Raw genomic sequence first — 20,520 nt, 5'->3', positions numbered from 1 at the left:
TTCCCCATGGAGCAGGAAGTGTTCTCAGTTAATTTCACACTAGAGTTTCATTCTGATGTCTCCTTTTCAAATTGCAAAATCAAATAATGGGGCAGTTATATGTCCTGACTCGGGTCACAGCAGAAATCACTGGTAGAGACATAAAACAGTACCTATCCAGCTAAATCTCTGAATGCCATTTCCTGAGTGAACATGGTTGGTCCTAGAACATCACCTCTTAGCAGCATGGCTTCCAGGAGATTTACCTGCCAGCACAGCATTGTGTTCAATAAGTAGTTCATTCAGATATTTTGTTTGCTCTAATTTTTTCTCAAGTATTTTGGAGAAATTTGAAAACTTGGAAGTTACCCAGGGGGTTGGAACTGTCAAGGACTATTGGTTATGATGGGCCAAGCTTCTTTCTGAACCTTGGTTGTAGATTTGCTCAAAGGGAAGACAGTTTTGTTAATTCCGTCTCTACTTACTTTCTTCTTTCTGTTTCAAATCTATGCAGTAGTTTCCGAAGACCACCATTCTTAAATCCCTGAAAATGGGCAGCTGGGGCTCCCACTGTGATGACATCGTAGAGAGCATCTGGAACGGAAACAGACAAGGAGTTGAAGGCTTTGCAAACATTTATCTCCTACGTGCTGTTTGCACTGAAGCATACCCATACTGTGGGAAGTTTGAGAAATTATTCTGTTTAAATTCGTAGGAATAACTATGAACTCTCATCTCAAGGGGGCACGAGAAACTAATCAATCTTTCTAAAAGCCACCTGTGCACCTAAACAAGTTATAATGTTTCCCTGATTTATGACTACATCTTAATTATATGCTACAGTGTAGAACAGTATGTTCTCTCATTCTTCTATATACTTACTGAGAAAACATGTTAATTGGTCTTTTGTGTATTTTACTTTATTGAGTTTTGCATCATTTAATTTGCAATCATATTGAAATTCAACAATAATGAACAATCTTTCAACCACATTTTACGGAAAGAAGAACCAAAATATTAATTCATTTTGGCTCAAGGGCAGAACAGAACTAGAGCATTTTAGAAAAATCTATACAGGGTCATTTTGCCAGTATATACTAAATCTTACACAATTTTGAATGTGTGCATTTGCAATTTCCTTACCTGACATGGAAAGAATACAAAAAATGACTTTTGATATATTTTTCAGCCAGATACTTTGTTTTAGCATAAAAATACATACATTTAAACTGAAAGTCAATCCTTTGATCTTGAAAGTCATCAAGTTGGATACATATTAAGTATGGCCTCAAAATATGGCATCATTTTTACATTCTAATAGAAAGTATCTCATAAAAAGAAGACAGAGTGATAGCCCTCTTGTTAAACTACATTTTATTTGGGAAACCTCATTTCATAATAGATCTTTTTCAAATTGATTTTGATACTGAGGCAGTTGGGGTTTTTTTTAGATCTCATTTACTGGAAAAAACATAAGTTATTTTGTTAGCCTTAGGTAAACACTGTAACTTCTTCAGAATTGCTCCATCCAGACACATCTAAATTTCATTTTTTATATACAAAATGTCTTCAAATGAAAGACTTAAGCAGTACTTCAAAAATGCAAGGTCAGAAGAAATATAACACCACTCCAATTGATCCTTCATAAGGCACATGCTGAATGATCAATTAATGGATCTCTGTGGTGGTAATCTGTGCCTTTTGAGAAATCACTGACAAACTACTAGAAGTTAACTCATCTTAAGATAGCACTGCATTAGATGTATAAGAAATTTAAATATTCTTTGACCAGGGAAATTTAATCAATAGCTGAGAAAAGGATTCAGGGTGTATATGGATGGGCAGATTGCATAAATGCGTCCCTTCTAGTCCCTGACAAAGTGTCACAGCTTTCCAAAGGGTCATGTCATACCCTGTGGTTATGGTTATAGTTTCAATCTAAAATGTCCCACAAAGGCTCATGAGTTGAAAGCTTTGTCCCCAGTACAGTAACGTTCACAGGTAGGGCTTTTGGGAAGTGACTGGGTCATGAGAGCTCTAATCTTATCAGTGAATTAATCTCATTAGGATTCATAGCTGAAGTGGAACCCACCCAGTTCAAGGGAGTGGGTTTTTGAAGCCATGACTTTGCGGCATGCCTTGTTGCTGGCTCCTTTATCTTTCTCTCTCTCTCTCTTTCTTTCTTTCTTTTCTTTTCTTTTCTTTCTTTTATCTCTTCTCTTCTTTCTCTCTCTCTCTCTCTCTCTCTCTCTCTCTCTCTCTCTCTCTCTCCCTCCCCCCCCCTCTCCCTCTCCCTCTCCCTCTCCCTCTCCCTCTCCCTCTCCCTCTCCCTCTCCCTCCCTTCCTCCCTCTCCTTTGTGGCTGCCTTAAGACAAGAGCATTGATCTACGATATATTCCCTATCATGATTTTCTGTTTTACCATGGGTCCAGAAAAAACAGAGCCAAGTGACCATGACCAAAACCTCTGAAATTTAAGCCGAAATAAAATTTCCCCTGTGTAAGTTATTTTTTTCTCTGATATTTTGTCATAGCAAAAATGGAAAGCTAAATAACAGAGTTACCAATGCTGAATTCTCATCTGCCTTCATTTATCTAACGAGAAACTCTAGGACCATGAAAAGCTGACTGCTTTGTCTAAGTTTCAAAAGACCTCAACCTTTGACTTCTTAGCCAGAATGAACAGCCAGTGTTCCATGGGGGTTTAAGATACCAGGTAGAACCTGAGTCCCTGGGTTTAGATCCAAGCCTTGCCATTCATAAGCTGGATGGTATTGAAAAATTATTTAACTTCTCGATGTATCAGTTTACTCACTAGTCAAAATGGAGGTAAATGTCACAGTCATTCAGTAAATGTTATCTATGATAATTTTCTCTACAAGAACTAATCCCACAGAATAAACAAAGGTGATATTTTAATTTTTACTCATTTCCCTATAAAACTAGGCATTTCAGTCTATAAAGGAAAATGATACTGAGGCTCAGTCTTCTGAATAGAATCAGCTCCTGTGATAATTTGAGTCAAAGATAAAAATACAAATCATCATGACTTTCCAACACAATGTGCTGTATTTCTACCCAAAACTGCATGAGCAGCCATACCAACAATACAAAACCAACACTAAAACCACCACTTGGACTTACAAAGGAAACTGGTCATTTATGGCAACAGGGATGAATCCACAAGGCTCTACATTAAGGGAAAGAAGCTGGTCAGAGAGGGGCAGCCACTCCACTCCCTGTGTCTGCAGTGTCTCAACAGTCAAAGTCATGGAAGCAGAGGATATAAGGGTGGGTGTCAGGGCATGGAGAGGAGGAAATGGGGAGTACCTATTCAATGGTCGTAAGTGTCAGTTATGAAAAGTGAAAGAGTTTTACAGAATGGCTGTACAGTAATAGTGTGTCATGTACTTGAAAATTTGTTAGGCGGAAGGATCTCATATTCAATGCTCTTAGAACAAGACTAACAACAATAAAACCAAAAGGGGGCGCAAGGATGCTTTCAGATAATAAATATGCCTGTCACCTTGAGTGGTGATGGTTTCACGGGGTTAGGCCCATGTCCAAACCCATCAATTGTATATATGAAATATACGCAGTATTTTGTAAACCAAGTGTACTTCAATAAAGTGGTATTTTAAAACCATATATCTCTCTAAGCCCATATTCCAGGGATTCCTAATTCAACTTCCAAACCAACTGCCTACAGCCTGTGGCCCCTCCAGCACCAGCTGACCAGAAGGTATTATGGTTTAAAAATGAGCGCCCCCCCCCCCACCCCCGCCAAAGCTCAGGAGACAATGAAGTCATTATCAGAAATAAATGATTAGATTATGATAGTAGTAACCCAATCAGTGTATTGATCCATTTGATGGATTAATAATTTGAAAGGACTGTTGTAGCAGTTGGTCACTGGGTTGGCAACCATAGGCAGGTAGGACACAGCTGGAGGAAGTGGGTAATTGGGGGCATGCCATTGGACTTTAGACTTTGTTCCTGGTGCCTCCATTGCTGGCTCTCTGCTGCCTGGTTGGCCTGAGCCAAACAGGTTCCCTCCAACATGTCCTCCTTCCATGATGTTGGGCCTCACCCCAGGCTGAGAGCAATGGAATCATCTGATCATGGACTGAACTGCTGAAACTGTGAGCCCCCAAATAGACTTTTCTTCCTCTAAGTTATTACTACCAGGTCCTTCAGTCACAGCAATAAAAAGTGATCAATTCAGAGGGAAAGTTTTCAGTGTGGTGGGGGAGTTTTAGTAGAAAGAGACAATGCTTCACTGGTGGAGATTTAAATTACTTACTTTTACCAAATTTTCAAAAACATTTGATGAAAAACAGGGTGCTTGGGCCCTTTGTAATGCCTTGTAGGAGGCCCTGAGGCTATGTGAGAGGTCCTGAGAAACAGCATTCTTGGCCTTGGGGTGAATCTCCGTCTTTAACTCATCCATGACTTCCTAGCTATCATCCAAAGCTACTTTCTAGAAACAGAAACTCTCTCTCTCTCCATCCACTTCATTGTTCATGGGAATTCTAGCCTCTCACGAATGAACCAATAGACTCAGAAGCATCAGGTAAAGGAAGAGAAGTAAGATGCTTGAATAGTCTTGTCTCCCCATAATAAAGAGATGATTGTATATAAATCTAGATGAAGGAGTCCATGTTTCTTGAAATCATTTATAATATAATGCCTAAGGTTATAACAAGCTGTTGTGTGTATTCTAACTTTTGACTCTTTCCTTTTGTTTTCTACGTATAAACTCATTCCTTATAAGGTTTGTATATCATATTTGTTTTTATTAGTTATGCATGATAGAAGAATGCATTTTGACACATTTTGCATACATGGAGTATAACTTACCATTCTTCTGGTTGTATATGATGTAGAATTACATTGGTTGTGTATTCATATATGCATATAGGAAAGTAATGGCTGATTCATTTTACTATTTTTCCTATTCCCTTTCCCCCTCTCCTTCCTTCATTCCCCTTTGTCTAATCCAAACTACATTAATCCTTCCCTAATTCCTACCCCTTATTGTGAGTTACCATCCACTTATCAGAGAGAACATTCAGCCTGTGGGTTTTTTTTGGACTGGCTTATTTCATTTAGTATGATGCTCTTTAGTTTCATTCATTTATTGCCAACTACCTTAATTTCATTCTACTTTATGGCTAGTAATAGTCCACTGTTTATATATACCGCATTTCCTTCATCCATTTGTCTTTTGAAGGACAGCTAGGCTGGTTCTGTAGTTTAGCTATTACGAATTGAAAAACTTGACACCAAAAAATCCAAATAACCCAATTAATAAGTAGGCAAAGGAAATGAATAGGCACTTCATGGAAGAAGAAATACCATTGGTCAACAAATAAAGAGAAAGAAAAGTTCAACATTTCTAGCAGTTACAGAAAATAAAATTAAAACTACCTTGAGATCCCATCTCACTCCTGTCAGAATGGCAACCATCAAGAAGACAAGTAACAAGAAATGTTGGTGAGGATGAAGGCGAGAGGGGGAGACACACGCACGCATTGCCAGTAGGACTGCAAATTGGTGCAATCACTCTGGAAAGTACTATGGAGATGCCTCAGAAAACTTGGAATGGAATCACCAGTTGACCCAGCTATCCCACTCCTTGGTTTATACCCAAAGGACTTAAAATAAGCATACTACAGGGACACAACCACATCAATGTACATTGTGCTTTTACTGGGAACTATAAAAATCTCCATTATTGGTTAGTTCTGGACACTTGCAAATTAAGTCATCCAATCCCTAGCTGTTCCCTAATGTCAACATTCTCAGTAAGCTTAGCATGCTTTCTTAATGCCCCCTGCTCCTCCTTCTTTACTCCCTGTGACCAGTGACCAGTACAGGCAATGAAGCATTGCAGGGCACAGTCCTCAGTTCCTTTCCTTCCCTCATCTTTATATCTGAACAATTTCAACATCTTTGTTACCAAGCTCTTAATTCTTTCCCATGTTGAGGATCATTACCTTCCTGGTGATGTCCTCATTTCCTGTAGGATTATTATTCCATCTTTTATGTTAGCTGTCTGCACCTGCAGTGTGGAAGTTCACTTCTATCTGGGTTGTCAGTCACTCTGCCTGAAGCACAGGCTACAATACTTAATCCCTCCTCAGCAATTTCAAACACTGATAGAAGAACATTCAAACACTGTAACACCATTTTCAGGTCATCTGTTAGCTATCTCTAATTCCTTGTTGGTCACACTGTCCAGCACATTGTAAATGCCACAAATGTCAAGATTATGGTAGCTCTACTCACAGGTATACCCTCAGTGCTTGGAACATGGAAAGTACTCATCGTTTATTGCACAACTGTTGTCTGGTTGCAACCACAAGTTTTTAATCTAATTTGTATGTACTTTGAAGTCCTTTTATTTTGCCCTTGTATTCTCTGATTTAGATTTCCTCCACTCCCACTTCCATCCCATTTCTTTATTGGGATAGAAATTCCACTGAAATTCCATGGTTATAATCAAGCTCAATTCTACTGAAGCCTTCCTAAATATTCCAGTAAGAAATAACAGTTCTTTAAATCTACAGGTCCATGTTGCTTTGTCCTTATACCTTGAATATTTATTTAATTTTCCCTTAATCTAGCTCCTATAGCCAAGTAAAATAACAAATATGAACATAAAAGTTTGTTATCAATGAATTGTTAACCTATTTTCTCCACTGGATATGTTATTTGTGGCTAGAAAATGTAATTTACTTAATAAATTATAATAATGTTAATAACAATAATACCTGGAATATAGTAGAAAAGTGAAAATTTATTAGATGAATGAATATTGGTGACAACAGCCCATGTTTATGTGCCATTAGATCATAATACATACTATATATTCAGGATCTGACTTAATTTTCAAAATAAACTTTTGAAACAATATTTCCCCAGAATTACAAATAGTAAAGTGGATTCTCAATGAGATTAAACAACTTGTCTAGTCTCATGCTAGTAAGTTTAAATTTTATATATTTTCCAATATCTGACTCACTAAAAAAAGAAAAAAAAAATTAGTTGTGTTAGATTCAATGTTCAGTGTTTAGTGATGCTTATTTACTCCATTAGCTGCAGTAATTATGTACATACACTAAATTGTTCGGCAAAGTTTGCTTACATGGAGATTCTAAATATTTATTTCTAAAATGAAGGTATTTCTGTGACTATATCAAAAAATATGACTAAACTCTATCACCCTAATATTCACTGATTTACTAGACAAACATCCAGCACATGCACATGATTTTGAGGTGAGATTTTCACATTGGAACAGAAAAGATATGTATTAGAATTGATGCGATTCTTAAGAACAAGGCCTAGAGGGGCAATTACATACAATTCACTGAAGAACCACTCCAAAAGACACACTCAAGTTGCAAAGAAAGTGATCTGGATGCAAGATCTTAATTACTTTTTCTTTCCTGACATCATTTGTATTTTCACACAGATCTTATTTCTTCTTTTCATTTTTAAATTGGTTCTTATTCCTTTCACCTTCCTTTTCCATTTTTCCCTTGCTCTATCACTGCATTTGTTTAACTGTTGCAGTCCCGAGCAACACCCATCACTGCCATTCAGTATCCTTCTCTTCTTCAGTCCTGTGCTCCCCTCTCTCTCACCCTCTCTGTTCCCTGCAGGATTCCTCTGACTCAGAGAGCAAGTGTTTTACTTATAATCAATGGAATTACTCATAGTTTGCCAACAATTTTTTTCAGGTCTTATTTCCTTGTTTTAGTATCTTTCCAAGTTTTTATTTTATAAATTCACAACGGAGGCAAACTTATCATATGTGGATTTATTATAACTTTTTCTTTTCTGCTTAAATCATGTTCAGAGTTAATATTCCTAATTCAAGGGAATTAATGGAGAAATATTCTCCACATTTTATTAAGATGTTGAATGTAAAAATTAAATAGCACAACTAATTACATGTCTTTTCTTAGATTCTGTTGCAACTCTAAACTCTCCAGAGGTTTTTGCACCCCAGACTGCCTCTGCCTCCCTCACTTTCTCCTCATCACACCTGCATGTTCCACCTGAGGTCTGGCTCCTTAATTAGTTCCTACCTAGAGACCTTGTGTGTGTTCGCTCAAACAGATGTATTTACTTCTTCCTGGGCCCATCATAATCCTAGATCCATATGTTTATCATAGCATTATTGCTTTTTACACTGTATAAAATAATTTTTGAAAATTAATTTCTTTCATAAATTTTAAGCAATTTAAATATAGGAATTATGAATTTAACGTGTTTATCTTCCCCTTAACATAGATCATGGCGCTATGCATGCTGTACAAAAAAAAAGTCAATAAATATAAATATTCTCAAGGTCAAGTCAGGTTGCCTTCTTTGTCTCTAAATCATAAAGGGAATTAATATTCCTAATTGAAGAATAAAAAAATTTGATGCACTATCAAGACAATGCTTATTAGAGTTTGGAAATAAAGATACAAATATATATATATAGAATATATTCCATCTATCTATCTATCCATCCATCTAGATATTCTATATAGGAACAAAAACTTATGACTAAATGGCTAAATTTCTACAGAATTTGAATTAAGTTTCTGGATGCTGTTTACAATAAGAATAAAATCAGACTTCCTTTAAAACATACTTATTGCTGATTGAATACCATTTAAAATTTTTATTGGAAGTTAGTTTTAGACTTCCAGAAATGCTGAAAAATTAGGACAGTTTCTATATGATCTTCATCCATGTTTCCCTTCTGTTAATTACCTTTATTACTGCAGATTATTTTTCAAAACTAAGATATTAATGCTATGCTATTAAAGAAGAGAATGCATTTAAATTCTTTTTTCTGCTACTACCCTATTCTCTTATAGCAGTCCATGTTTCGTTTAATTGCTGTATCTTCTCAGGCTCTTCCATTGTCTTTGGTGATCTTGCTGTTTTTGCAGATGATCAGTTATCTCATGGAATGTCCATTGGGTCAGGATTTTCTTGTGCTTTCTGATGATTAGATCAAGTTCTACACCACTGGGCAGGTTACTATGGAAAGACCTGCCCTCATCAGAGCACCCCACCAGGAAGTGTTGAGTTCAAGTTAACTTTAATGCACTGGGGCATCTGCTACTACCAGTAGTTGATTCTCCTCTATAAAGTTTTGGGATTGGGGGTATATAATAGAAGAGTATCTAAAAAATCTTGTTTTTGCTTAAAGTTTTACCTACTGATTTTAGCATACAGTTTTAATGATTGATGGGATACAATCAACTAAATTTGATGCACACTGTCTTTAGCAATTATTACTGTTATATCTGAATAATGATATTCTGTCTATCTCATCCTTTCAACATTTATTTATTGGAAATCTCCTGAGAGGAATAATTAACCTTTGTCCTACATTCATTTATTTATTCAGCTACTTATTAATATCAATGTGGACTTCTCTAGTTCAGATGATAAATATGTCCCAAAGGCCCCTGTGTTAAAGGCTTGGTCATCAGGCCGGCAGCAGCAGAAGGTGGTGGGACCTTTAAAAGATGGGGCTTAATGGGAGATCTTAGGCCACCCTGTCCTGGAAGAGGACTGTGGGACTATGGGCTCTTCCCCTTCCTTTCTTTTGCTTCTCAGCCATGAAGTGATCAATTTCCTCCACCACACACTCTTAGCATGATGTGCTGCCTTGCCACAGATCTAAATCAACACAACAGGGACAATAGATCATGGACTGGAATCCCCAAAATTGTGAACTAAAATAAATCTTTTCTCAGGTGCTATAGGAACACATGGACCCAAGGGTATTTTGTTCTATGGTTTATGATCCTAGGGTGTTGCTCAAATTGTGCCAAATGTGTCTATCGGGACAAAGGTTGGTTCTATGCCTTTCATTGCTATTCCTTCTTTTTAAGGTTTTCTTTTTTAAAACACTTTCTTACTTTCTGGCACTCTAGATACTCCAGACACATCTTCTATCTCACTTGCCCAACCTATTATCAAACAATTTTTCAAGGAATTCTAGTCTTTGAATTTAAGAGTAGTATTTAGAAATGAAGCTCTGAAGACTTGTTATGCTTATGGCTATTAAGTGTTCATTTATTTCTATCCCCCCTTTTCTAAAAACATTTGTGAGTGGCCAATGGATGTTTATTTTATTTATTTATATGTGGTGCTGAGAATCGAACCCAGGGCCTCATACATGCTAGGCAAGCACTCTACCACTGAGCCACCACCCCAGCCTCTCTTTCTATCCCTTTAAGTGGCTACAGCTAGGGGAAAAAAATCATGCTTATAACTAAGCCATGCACACATCTGTATTTATTTTCTTATTTATACTAGCAACAATAACAAAATCATCAGTCTATATTGATATCTCTGACTTCAAAAGTACCATTGCTTTCCTTTATTTTCTCTAGCATTAAGAAACTTCACTCTTATCATCAACATGCTTACATATTTGGTTAACCCTCATATACAAATTAAATAACTTCACTGTTCATCCATAACCCTGTAAGAAATAAATTTATCAAGAAGGGTACAAAGTTTGTAATTTTCTCATTTATCCTTATAATATCCAGCATTTTCCAATGTTTATTTAGGTTTGATCCTTCCTTTCTGACTCTTCATCAAATGATCATTTTCATTATTTTATTTATCATTTATTATTATTTTAAACAATATAATAAAAGTAAGTTAAAATAAAAGTAGGTGAGGGTATTGAATTCTAGAGAACATTTCCGTACTAGTAAGCATGAAAATAATCAATGTTTGAAGAAAACGGCATAGCTATACATTCTAAACGGCATAGCTATACATTCTTAAAGGTGAATAACAAGAAGACAAAAAAAAAACAGGAGAAAAGTCCCCTCAACATTGTTCACTTTTGAACTTCATGGAATAAACTCTAAATCAGCAAGCTGGCAGAAGGATGCAAATTCTGCAATAGCATTGCTTTCTCTTCCTCATCTCCCAACCCAACTATGATCTTCCATGGATACCAAGAAGTATTTTCTGCAGACAGATTTCATGTCTGGATGTGGAAGAAGCAAACAAGGTCTCCCTCTTGCTTCTCGTCTTTCTAAATTACTTTTGATTCTGTGCGTCTAGCTCAGAGGCACCCTTAAAACACTTGGTTATATCCCAACTATGTAGAACTTCAAAGAATTTGGGCTTAAATGATCTTTGTACATTTCAGGTCTTTGTACGCTCAGGTCAAAGATTTAAAGCTTTGAAGATTTAAAGATTTAACTTTGATAGCCAAAGAGTGACTGTGGAGAGCAGTGACAGAGAATGAGAGAGCAGTGACTGAGATTGGTGGTCTCTGATGACCTCATGACTGTGGTGCACCTGGTGCCTGGGATATGATAAAGTGACTCTGAGGACAACTGGGAAATAGCTACTGAGTGTTCTTCTCAGGTCTGACATGAATGGAAGTCACAGGGAACAGTTTGTTCTCTTGCTATGGGTATGTTCACTTTGTCAAATGGAATGAAATAAGAGCTAAGTGAAGTTAGCCAATCCCAAAAAAACAAATGCCGAATGTTTTCTTTGATATAAGGAGGCTGATTCATAGTGGGGTAAGGAGGGGGAGCATGGGAGGAAGAGATGAACCCTAGAAAGGGCAGAGAGGTGGGAGGGAAAGGGAGGGGACATGGGGTTATAAATGATGATGTAATGTGATGATCATTATTATCCAAAGTACATGTATGAAGACACGAATTGGTGTGAATATACTTTATATACAACCAGAGATATGAAAAATTGTGCTCTATATGTATAATAAGTATTCTGTTTATAAATGAAGCTCTTTGGACTCCTTATGCTTGTTGCTATTAAGTGCTCATTTATTTCTATCATATATATATATATATATATATATATATATGTGTATATATATATATATATATATATATATAAAACACATTGTGTACAACTGTGTAATCCTTTACCTTAATCAAGCAAGTTTTTTTTTTTTTTTTTTAAAAAAAACGTTTTCTATAAGAATCACAAGTTTGTCATCTTAGAGAGTCTTATTAAATGATAATTGATAATGATCAATTATCAACATCTCAATGTTGCAAAACCTAAGTTTATCTATGACTACTTTCGTTTTGAATTTTACTTGCAATTACTACAAAAATAGTAGATTAATTTAGAGCAATGACTTACTCCCTTGTCTCTTCAGTTTATAGATAATTGCATGCACTTAAAACACTATGCTTATTCTTACATGGAAGTTTCTTAAAGTATTCTTTAAAGTTTACAACAAACTGCAATTGATTTTCCTCTAGGATAGAACAGATAAATGAAATAGGCTCCATAAGAAAACAAAATTGAGATTCTGTGGTAACAATCCAATCTGATCAGTAATATCTATATTATCATTTTTTAAATCTCCCAGTTCATCCTGCTCTTTAAATTGTGTATCTTTATGAATCAATTCGTCCTTCACAAAAGTCTTCAGATTTTAGTACTAAATGACAATCATAAAATTCAAGGTGGGAATCTTTTACACAAAATTTATACAAAAACAGTTAAAGGCTCTCTCATCTTCCTTTTATTTTTTTTAAATATTTATTTATTTATTAATTTTTTTTTAAATTTTTTATTGTTGGCTGTTCAAAACATTACATAGTTCTTGACATCTTCCTTTTAAAAAAATAAATCTCTATGTTTTCCTTCTTTGGCATTTTATGGAATCTAAAAAAAATGTTTCTGGCTTTGTGAAAACGGGAAAGTATTCAATGTCAAAGGGAAATAAATCTTACATCATTGAGTCTCATCAAGCTAAAGATACCAGGTTGGTTTGAGGTTTCATAATCGTGTTCCCTTGCAGCTTTTAAAAGCCATTTAATAATAGAAATGAGATGACTCTATTTTTTCCCCAAACATCTCTTTTAAATCCCTTCGATTACAAAAATAGCACCAATGACATAAAATGCAGGCATGCTTATATCAAGAAACAATTTAAGTGTAAGCCCTGACTTTGAAATGGCCTACAAAGTCCTTTGACACAAATCATAAGGCTTTAGGGATTTTTTTAGGGATATCTCTTTTAAAATAGCCCCAATATTTGACATTGTCTGAAGGTATCTATGCTTCACTGATGGAGAGATACACCCATACTCTGGAGATACAGAACTCAGGAGTTCTAGCAGGCTCTCTTGTTTGGACCTTCCCTCAGCATAGAATAGAAAATGAAGGGCCAAAGGGTTAGCTGACATCCACAGGTATACATCAGCCTCCAATGCCATGCTTAAGTCAATGCAGCTTATGACATAAAATAGTGTTGTTTTAAACACGAAGTAGTTAAGGGTCTTTCCACAGCAACTCATAGATCACTACTTGAGATACCTGAAAACAAACAACACACAAACAAAAGCAACGATGACTGTGTATGTGTGTGTGTGTGTGTGTATTGCAACATCATGGCTACAGCATTCATCTAACATTTACAGAGCACTTGTATTTACTCTAATACTGTAGAGTTACATAAGGGAGAGCTTTAATTTTATAAATCAAAACAGATTTATTAAACTACTACCTCTAACCTGAACTATTGCTAGCTGTATAGACTAGTACTAAACTACTACTTCATTATGAAAAAACACAATTGCTTTAATTTGAATTCATTAAACTTTATAGCAAATATAATAGTTTGGAATTATATATCTACAACATATTAAATAATTAAAACAGAATAATATTGTAAGAATCTGTTTTATAGTATTCATAACCATTTATTTTTATAAGAAAAATATTTATTTAAATATATTGGAGGAGGATATCATATTTGTAATTTTATAAGTTTTATTTTTGTTATTGTCATTGCTAAGGCCTCTATTATGGTGGACATTCTATTTGTTGCATTTAAGTATCAAATATGCACAAAAAAATCACTGTAATGGGTTTGAGGGCACCTGAAGTTAACTGTGGTTTATGTCATTTTTTAATATGAGACATTACATTGAGTCTGTTTAGTTGCTTGTTTCAAAAGCTAGACAGGTGAACCTTTTATTTCGTGAATTTGCCCACTATTATCTGCAAAGCTGTTTCTTTAAGTATAGCAGAATTATTAATCAAATGTGAATAGACATAACTTACTATGATAAGAATGAAAATATATATTGCATCCAAATAACTTCACCAGCAAAACACCAAGTCTTAGCCAATCTTCCTTGCATTATCACCTTGCAAATTGTTTTCTGTGATTCAGCTAAACATTCAGATCAGTAACCTGGAATCTTAAGTAGATTGAACTGCAATTCAAAATCTGTTCAATATCTTATAGAAACAAGTAGAAAATTTGGTTTGCTCACCTATCACATCTTTTAACATTTTTATTTTATAATTAAGAAAACTGACAGAGTTCAAATAACTTGGTTCAACCCTTGGAATTACATGTAAGTAGAATTTTCAATCTCTCTTAATATGGAGTTGTGCTCTAGTCTAAAGATACCTGCTCAATCTAAACTCCAACTTCTAAACTTAATGATACAAACAAATATTCTTAAAACAAGCTAAATAAGCTTTGTATATATTCTGCACATGCATACCTATACTTATATATGTATGTATCATGTGTATATTATAGGTAAAAAATTGGGGCGGGGGAAATCAGCATAAGGTACAAATCAGTACTTTTTCCACTCACTTGGCTCTTAGGATATGTAGTAATCTCATATTCTCTAGTTAGATTGTGAAAGAGAAAAACCAGTCTTTCTGCTAAGAGCCATGTTAAAAATCCTCTCCTTCATGGCTTGCCATCATATCTACAACATTACAGTCCTGCTTTTCTCTGAATTTCTTGATATAAGTAATCACAAGAACAAAGTTCCTTTTGACATTTTGTTGTGGGGTTTTCTTGTGCCCTCTAAGATGCTTCAGAATGTGACTTTATCAAGGTGAAATCCAGTCAAGGGTGAGCCCTGGTCCAATATGACCAGCATCTTTGGAGGAGAGGCTTGGACACAGAACACACAGTGGGCAGGGCAATTGAAGACAGGACTCCACCACCTGAAGATGGAGGACTGTCCAGGCGTATCCATCCACAAGCCAAGGAAAGCCACCAGACACCAGGAGTCAAAAGAGAACGTCTCTACAATCCCCAAAGGAATGGTGGCCCTGCTGACACTTTGATTTCAGACTTTTATCTTCTAAAAGTGTGAGACGATCAATTTTGTGTTCTTAAGTGCCACAGTGTGTGGTATTTTGTTCTGGCAGCCCTAGGAAACCTATACACATCCCACACCAACATATTTAGGATAAACTGCTGTTTGCATTTCCAAATAGTAGTTCCCAGTTTCTTCTTTTCAAATCGGAGAATCAGAAGCTAACGTATTGTTTTCATCCTATTTTACTCTCATCTATTTTTCAGATCATATAATGAAAAACAGGATAGGGTATGCAGTTCTTTCATTTTTAAAGAAGAAACAAGAAGTAAAAGACCACTTCAATAACAGTTTTTCTTTGTTTGGTGGAAGTATATTGAGGATCATTACCAAATATTTGAATGCATAATTAAATATGAATTCATATCAATTTGGCCCCAAATTGTCTCTGTGGATTGATGACACTGCCATCTATCAGTGGCTATAACCCAAATTACCTCTTCCCTCATTACCTTATTCCATCAGTCATTAAGTACTCACATATGATGACTCTCCAGAATGCCTCTCTAAATAATCTTTTTTCTAAACCCAGCTTTTTTTCCTTGGTACAAAACTCTATTGCCTTTGAATAGGGTCTTACTTGATTACTATTTTCTAGTCATAGTAGTTCGAATAAAACCAGCAGATCCATTTTGTTACAGTGATGGCAAATGGCAGCTGTATAGTAAAACTGCTATTATTGTATCATTTCAGATGTTTGACATACTGTATCTCACCCTTCATCAGAAATGAGGGGAGCATGGCTTAGAAGGATTCAACCACAGACTTGGGCCATACATAAGGAGTGGTAGAAATGTAACTCACACTCAGGCCTGTCGTGCTCCCAGATACATCGACTTTTTACTAATACCAAAAATGTCTTTTCACACTGGCCATTAGGAAAAGCATGTTGGTTGAGAGCTCTTAAGTGATTTAGTTTCTTTATTACTTGTTGATACTTTGAGTTTTGGTGATTTTTTAAGACCATTCCATATTGTGATATTCAAACTATTGATAGTGACTAGGGTAGAGTTCCTAAATTCCTTGGCCAATCCAATTCATTTTATTTCAGTTCTTTCATTTTATATAATATGTTGTGGAAAAGACCTAAATTATAATTTTAGCTATTGATAAAGTTTATCAAATAAAATTATACATCAGAGTAACTATAACCATACTTCAGCTTGTACATAAACTGGTTGTGTATGTGTGACTCATATGTTCAAACTAAAAGACCAAACACTTACTTTTTCTGATTATAAAGCTATAGAAGATTCTAAAATGGAACAGAGATTTTTATTTTAACTCTTTCTAAAACCACTTTATTGGGGCTGGGGTTTTGGTTCAGCAGTAGAGCATTCACCTAGCACATGCAAAGCCCTGGGTTCAATTCTCAGCACCACATAAAAATTAACAAATAAAATAAAGGTATTGTGTCCAAATACAACTAAAAATATAAATATTTAAAAACACTTTATTGAGGATTTATTGACATACAGAAACCTATACATACTTAATGTATGTAACTTGATGAGTTTGAAAATAAGTATCCACCTTTGAACCCACCACCATGGGTTGTGCCATAAAACTATTCATCAGCCCCAAAAGTTTCCTCCTACCCTCTTTATTATTTTTACATATTTCTGTATATGATAAGGACACTGTATAAAATCTACCTTCATATCAAAGTTTTAAATATATAATACAGTGTTCATTACTAGGGACACTGTACTGTACAGTAGACCTCTGGGGCCCATAAACCCTGTATCTCTAGAACTTTTTACCCTTCACTAATACTTCCTTATTTCCCCCTCTTCAAGTTCCCAGAAAACATGATTTTACTCTTTGCTTATGTTAATTCTGACCCTTATCTTTCTTATAAAAGCAGTCTGATGTGGTATTCATCCTTCAGAATCTGTTTTTTTTTTTTCCTCTTAGTTTCATGCCCCTAAGGTTCATCCAACTTGTTGGCAAATGGAAGGATTTCCTTCCTTTTTGAGGCTAAAAATATACTATTATTTATATGTGGTACAATTTATTTCTCCATTTGTTCCCCAATGGACATTTAAGTGACTTCCATTCCTTGATCATTGAGAACAATGTTGGTGCAGATCTCTCCTTGAGATCCTGAAAGCAATTCTTCAGAGATAAACCCAACAACAGAATTGCTCCATCATTTCATGTGGAAATTCTGTTTTTAATTTTTGGAGAAACCCCCATACTTACCAAGTCTACACAAATTCACATTTCTACCAATAATGCACAAGGATTCACTCATTTTAACTTCTAAATTATAACCATTCTATTGTGGACAATGGTTACAAAACTGGTTGTCAGATGTGTTTTTAGATGCCTGGATGCATACGTGCTTGTATGTGAGTTAATAGACTTATCATGAAAGATGTGATTACCCAAAGTAACTTAAGGCTCCCTCAAAGATGGACACTATTAAAATATCCACAGCTGTGAAGAGTGATGTCTTGGATCAAGGTCTTAGACTGCCTCGGAGCTTTGGCTGAATGTCGCTTTGGGAACTTTCTGCGCAAAGGTGCACGATAAGATTGCCCAGAAGCTATGGTGATGCTCTGCCCAAGGAAGTTCTGTGCAAGGGCATGGAATTATATCAGCTTTGAACTTGAACTCAGATACCAGGTGCCAGAGATACAGGATTTCTGAGCATAACAAGATAACCATAATAGCTTGCAAGTTCTGTGACCCTCAAGCCTGCCTGCTTTGCAGAAACTTTCCCACAGAAAACCTTTTGATGATAAAAACCTATGTAATAAATGTGCTGTGCTAGTTCTGGGTTACTGTTCCTCCATCAGAGGTAGGTCTCCCAACTGGTCCCACCTTTCTCTTTGTAAATGTTGGTGTGTCTTTCTTTTTTTTTTTTTTTTTTTAATTTTTTATTGTGGGTTGTTCAAAACATTACAAATTTCTTGACATATCATATTCCACACTTTGATTCTAGTGGGTTATGAACTCCCACCTTCACCCCATACACAGATTGCAGATTCACATCAGTTACACATCCATTGATTTACAAATTGCCATACTAGTGTCTGTTGTGCACCGCTGCCTTTCCCATCATCCACCCTCCCCCCTCCCCACCTCTCCCCTCCCCTCCCCTCCTCTCTCTCTACCCCCTCCACTGTATAACCCTGAGGGTCTCCTTCCATTACCGTGCAATTTACCTTCTCTCTCCCTTTCCCTCCCACCTCTCATCCCTGTTAAATGTTAATCTTCTTCTCCTGTTCTTCGTCCCTACTCTGTTCTTAGTTACTTTCCTTATATCAAAGAAGACATTTGGCATTTGTTTTTTAGGGATTGGCTAGCTTCACTTAGCATAATCTGCTCTAATGCCATCCATTTCCCTGTAAATTCTATGATTTTGTCATTTTTTAATGCAGAGTAATACTCCATTGTGTATAAATGCCACATTTTTTTTATCCATTCGTCTATTGAAGGGCATCTAGGTTGGTTCCACAGTCTTGCTATTGTGAACTGTGCTGCTATGAACATCGATGTAGCAGTGTCCCTGTAGCATGCTCTTTTTAGGTCTTTAGGGAATAGACCAAGAAGGGGAATAGCTGGGTCAAATGGTGGCTCCATTCCCAGCTTTCCAAGAAATCTCCATACTGCTTTCCAAATTGGCTGCACCAATCTGCAGTCCCACCAGCAATGTACAAGTGTACCCTTTTCCCCACATCCTCGCCAGCACTTGTTGTTGTTTGACTTCCTAATGGCTGCCAATCTTACTGGAGTGAGATGGTATCTTAGGGTGGTTTTGATTTGCATTTCTCTGACAGCTAGAGATGTTGAGCATTTTTTCATGTACTTGTTGATTGACTGTATGTCCTCCTCTGTGAAGTGTCTGTTCAGGTCCTTGGCCCATTTGTTGATTGGGTTGTTTGTTCTCTTATTGTCTAATTTTTTGAGTTCTTTGTATACTCTGGATATTAGGGCTCTATCTGAAGTGTGAGGAGTAAAGATTTGTTCCCAGGATGTAGGCTCCCTATTTACCTCTCTTATTGTTTCTTTTGCTGAGAAAAAACTTCTTAGTTTGAGTAAGTCCCATTTGTTGATTCTAGTTATTAACTTTTGTGCTATGGGTGTCCTATTGAGGAATTTGGAGCCCGACCCCACCGACTGTAGATCGTAGCCAACTTTTTCTTCTATCAGACGGCGCGTCTCTGATTTGATATCAAGTTCCTTGATCCATTTTGAATTCACTTTTGTGCATGGCGAGAGAAAGGGATTCAGTTTCATTTTGTTGCATATGGATTTCCAGTTTTCCCAGCACCATTTGTTGAAGATGCTATCCTTCCTCCATTGCATGCTTTTAGCCCCTTTATCAAATATAAGATAGTTGTAGTTTTGTGGATTGGTTTCTGTGTCCTCTATTCTGTACCATTGGTCCACACGCCTGTTTTGGTACCAGTACCATGCTGTTTTTGTTACTATTGCTCTGTAGTATAGTTTGAAGTCTGGTATCGCTATACCGCCTGATTCACACTTCTTGCTTAGCATTGTTTTTGCTATTCTGGGTCTTTTATTTTTCCATATGAATTTCATGATTGCTTTCTCTATTTCTACAAGAAATGCCATTGGGATTTTGATTGGCATTGCATTAAACCTATAGAGAACTTTTGGTAATATCGCCATTTTGATGATGTTAGTTCTGCCTATCCATGAACAGGGTATATTTTTCCATCTTCTAAGATCTTCTTCTATTTCTCTCTTTAGGGTTCTGTAGTTTTCATTGTATAAGTCTTTCACCTCTTTTGTTAGGTTGATTCCCAAGTATTTTATTTTTTTTGAAGATATTTTGAATGGAGTGGTTGTCCTCATTTCCATTTCAGAGGATTTGTCGCTGATATACAGGAATGCCTTTGATTTATGCGTGTTGATTTTAAATCCTGCCACTTTGCTGAATTCATTTATTAGCTCTAATAGTTTCTTTGTAGAGCCTTTTGGGTCTGCTAGATATAGAATCATATCATCTGCAAATAGTGATAATTTAATTTCTTCTTTTCCTATTTTTATGCCTTTAATTTCTTTCGTCTGTCTAATTGCTCTGGCCAGTGTTTCGAGAACTATGTTGAAGAGAAGTGGAGAGAGAGGGCATCCCTGTCTTGTTCCAGATTTTAGAGGGAATGCCTTCAGTTTTTCTCCATTCAGAATAATGCTAGCCTGAGGCTTAGCATAGATTGCTTTTACAATATTGAGGTATGTTCCTGTTATCCCTAGTTTTTCTAGAGTTTTGAACATAAAGGGATGCTGTACTTTGTCAAATGCTTTTTCCGCATCTATCGAGATGATCATATGGTTCTTATTTTTAAGTCTATTGATGTGGTGAATAACATTTATTGATTTCCGTATATTGAACCAGC

The 20,520-nt window shown here is 36.1% G+C and overlaps 1 protein-coding gene across 6 annotated transcripts in view; it reads right to left on the bottom strand.

The window, feature by feature from the left end:
* The window catches only part of Inpp4b (inositol polyphosphate-4-phosphatase type II B), a 799,925-nt gene that overhangs the window by 163,713 nt on the left and 615,692 nt on the right, over positions 1-20,520 (bottom strand). For all 6 annotated transcript variants that reach the window (XM_046459556.2, XM_046459553.2, XM_046459554.2 and 3 more), the window contains one exon: positions 465-573. In XM_046459556.2, coding sequence (XP_046315512.1) covers positions 465-573 — 109 coding nt within the window. The remainder of the gene's footprint in view (positions 1-464; positions 574-20,520) is intronic.

This window comes from Marmota monax, unplaced genomic scaffold (assembly GCF_021218885.2).
Source record: "Marmota monax isolate L192 unplaced genomic scaffold, Marmota_monax_Labrador192_F-V1.1 WCK01_AAM20220418_F8-fsc00039, whole genome shotgun sequence".
Lineage (NCBI taxonomy): Eukaryota > Metazoa > Chordata > Mammalia > Rodentia > Sciuridae > Marmota > Marmota monax.
Note: the sequence above shows the minus strand (reverse complement) of the source record. Positions and strands in the feature narration are given on the sequence as shown.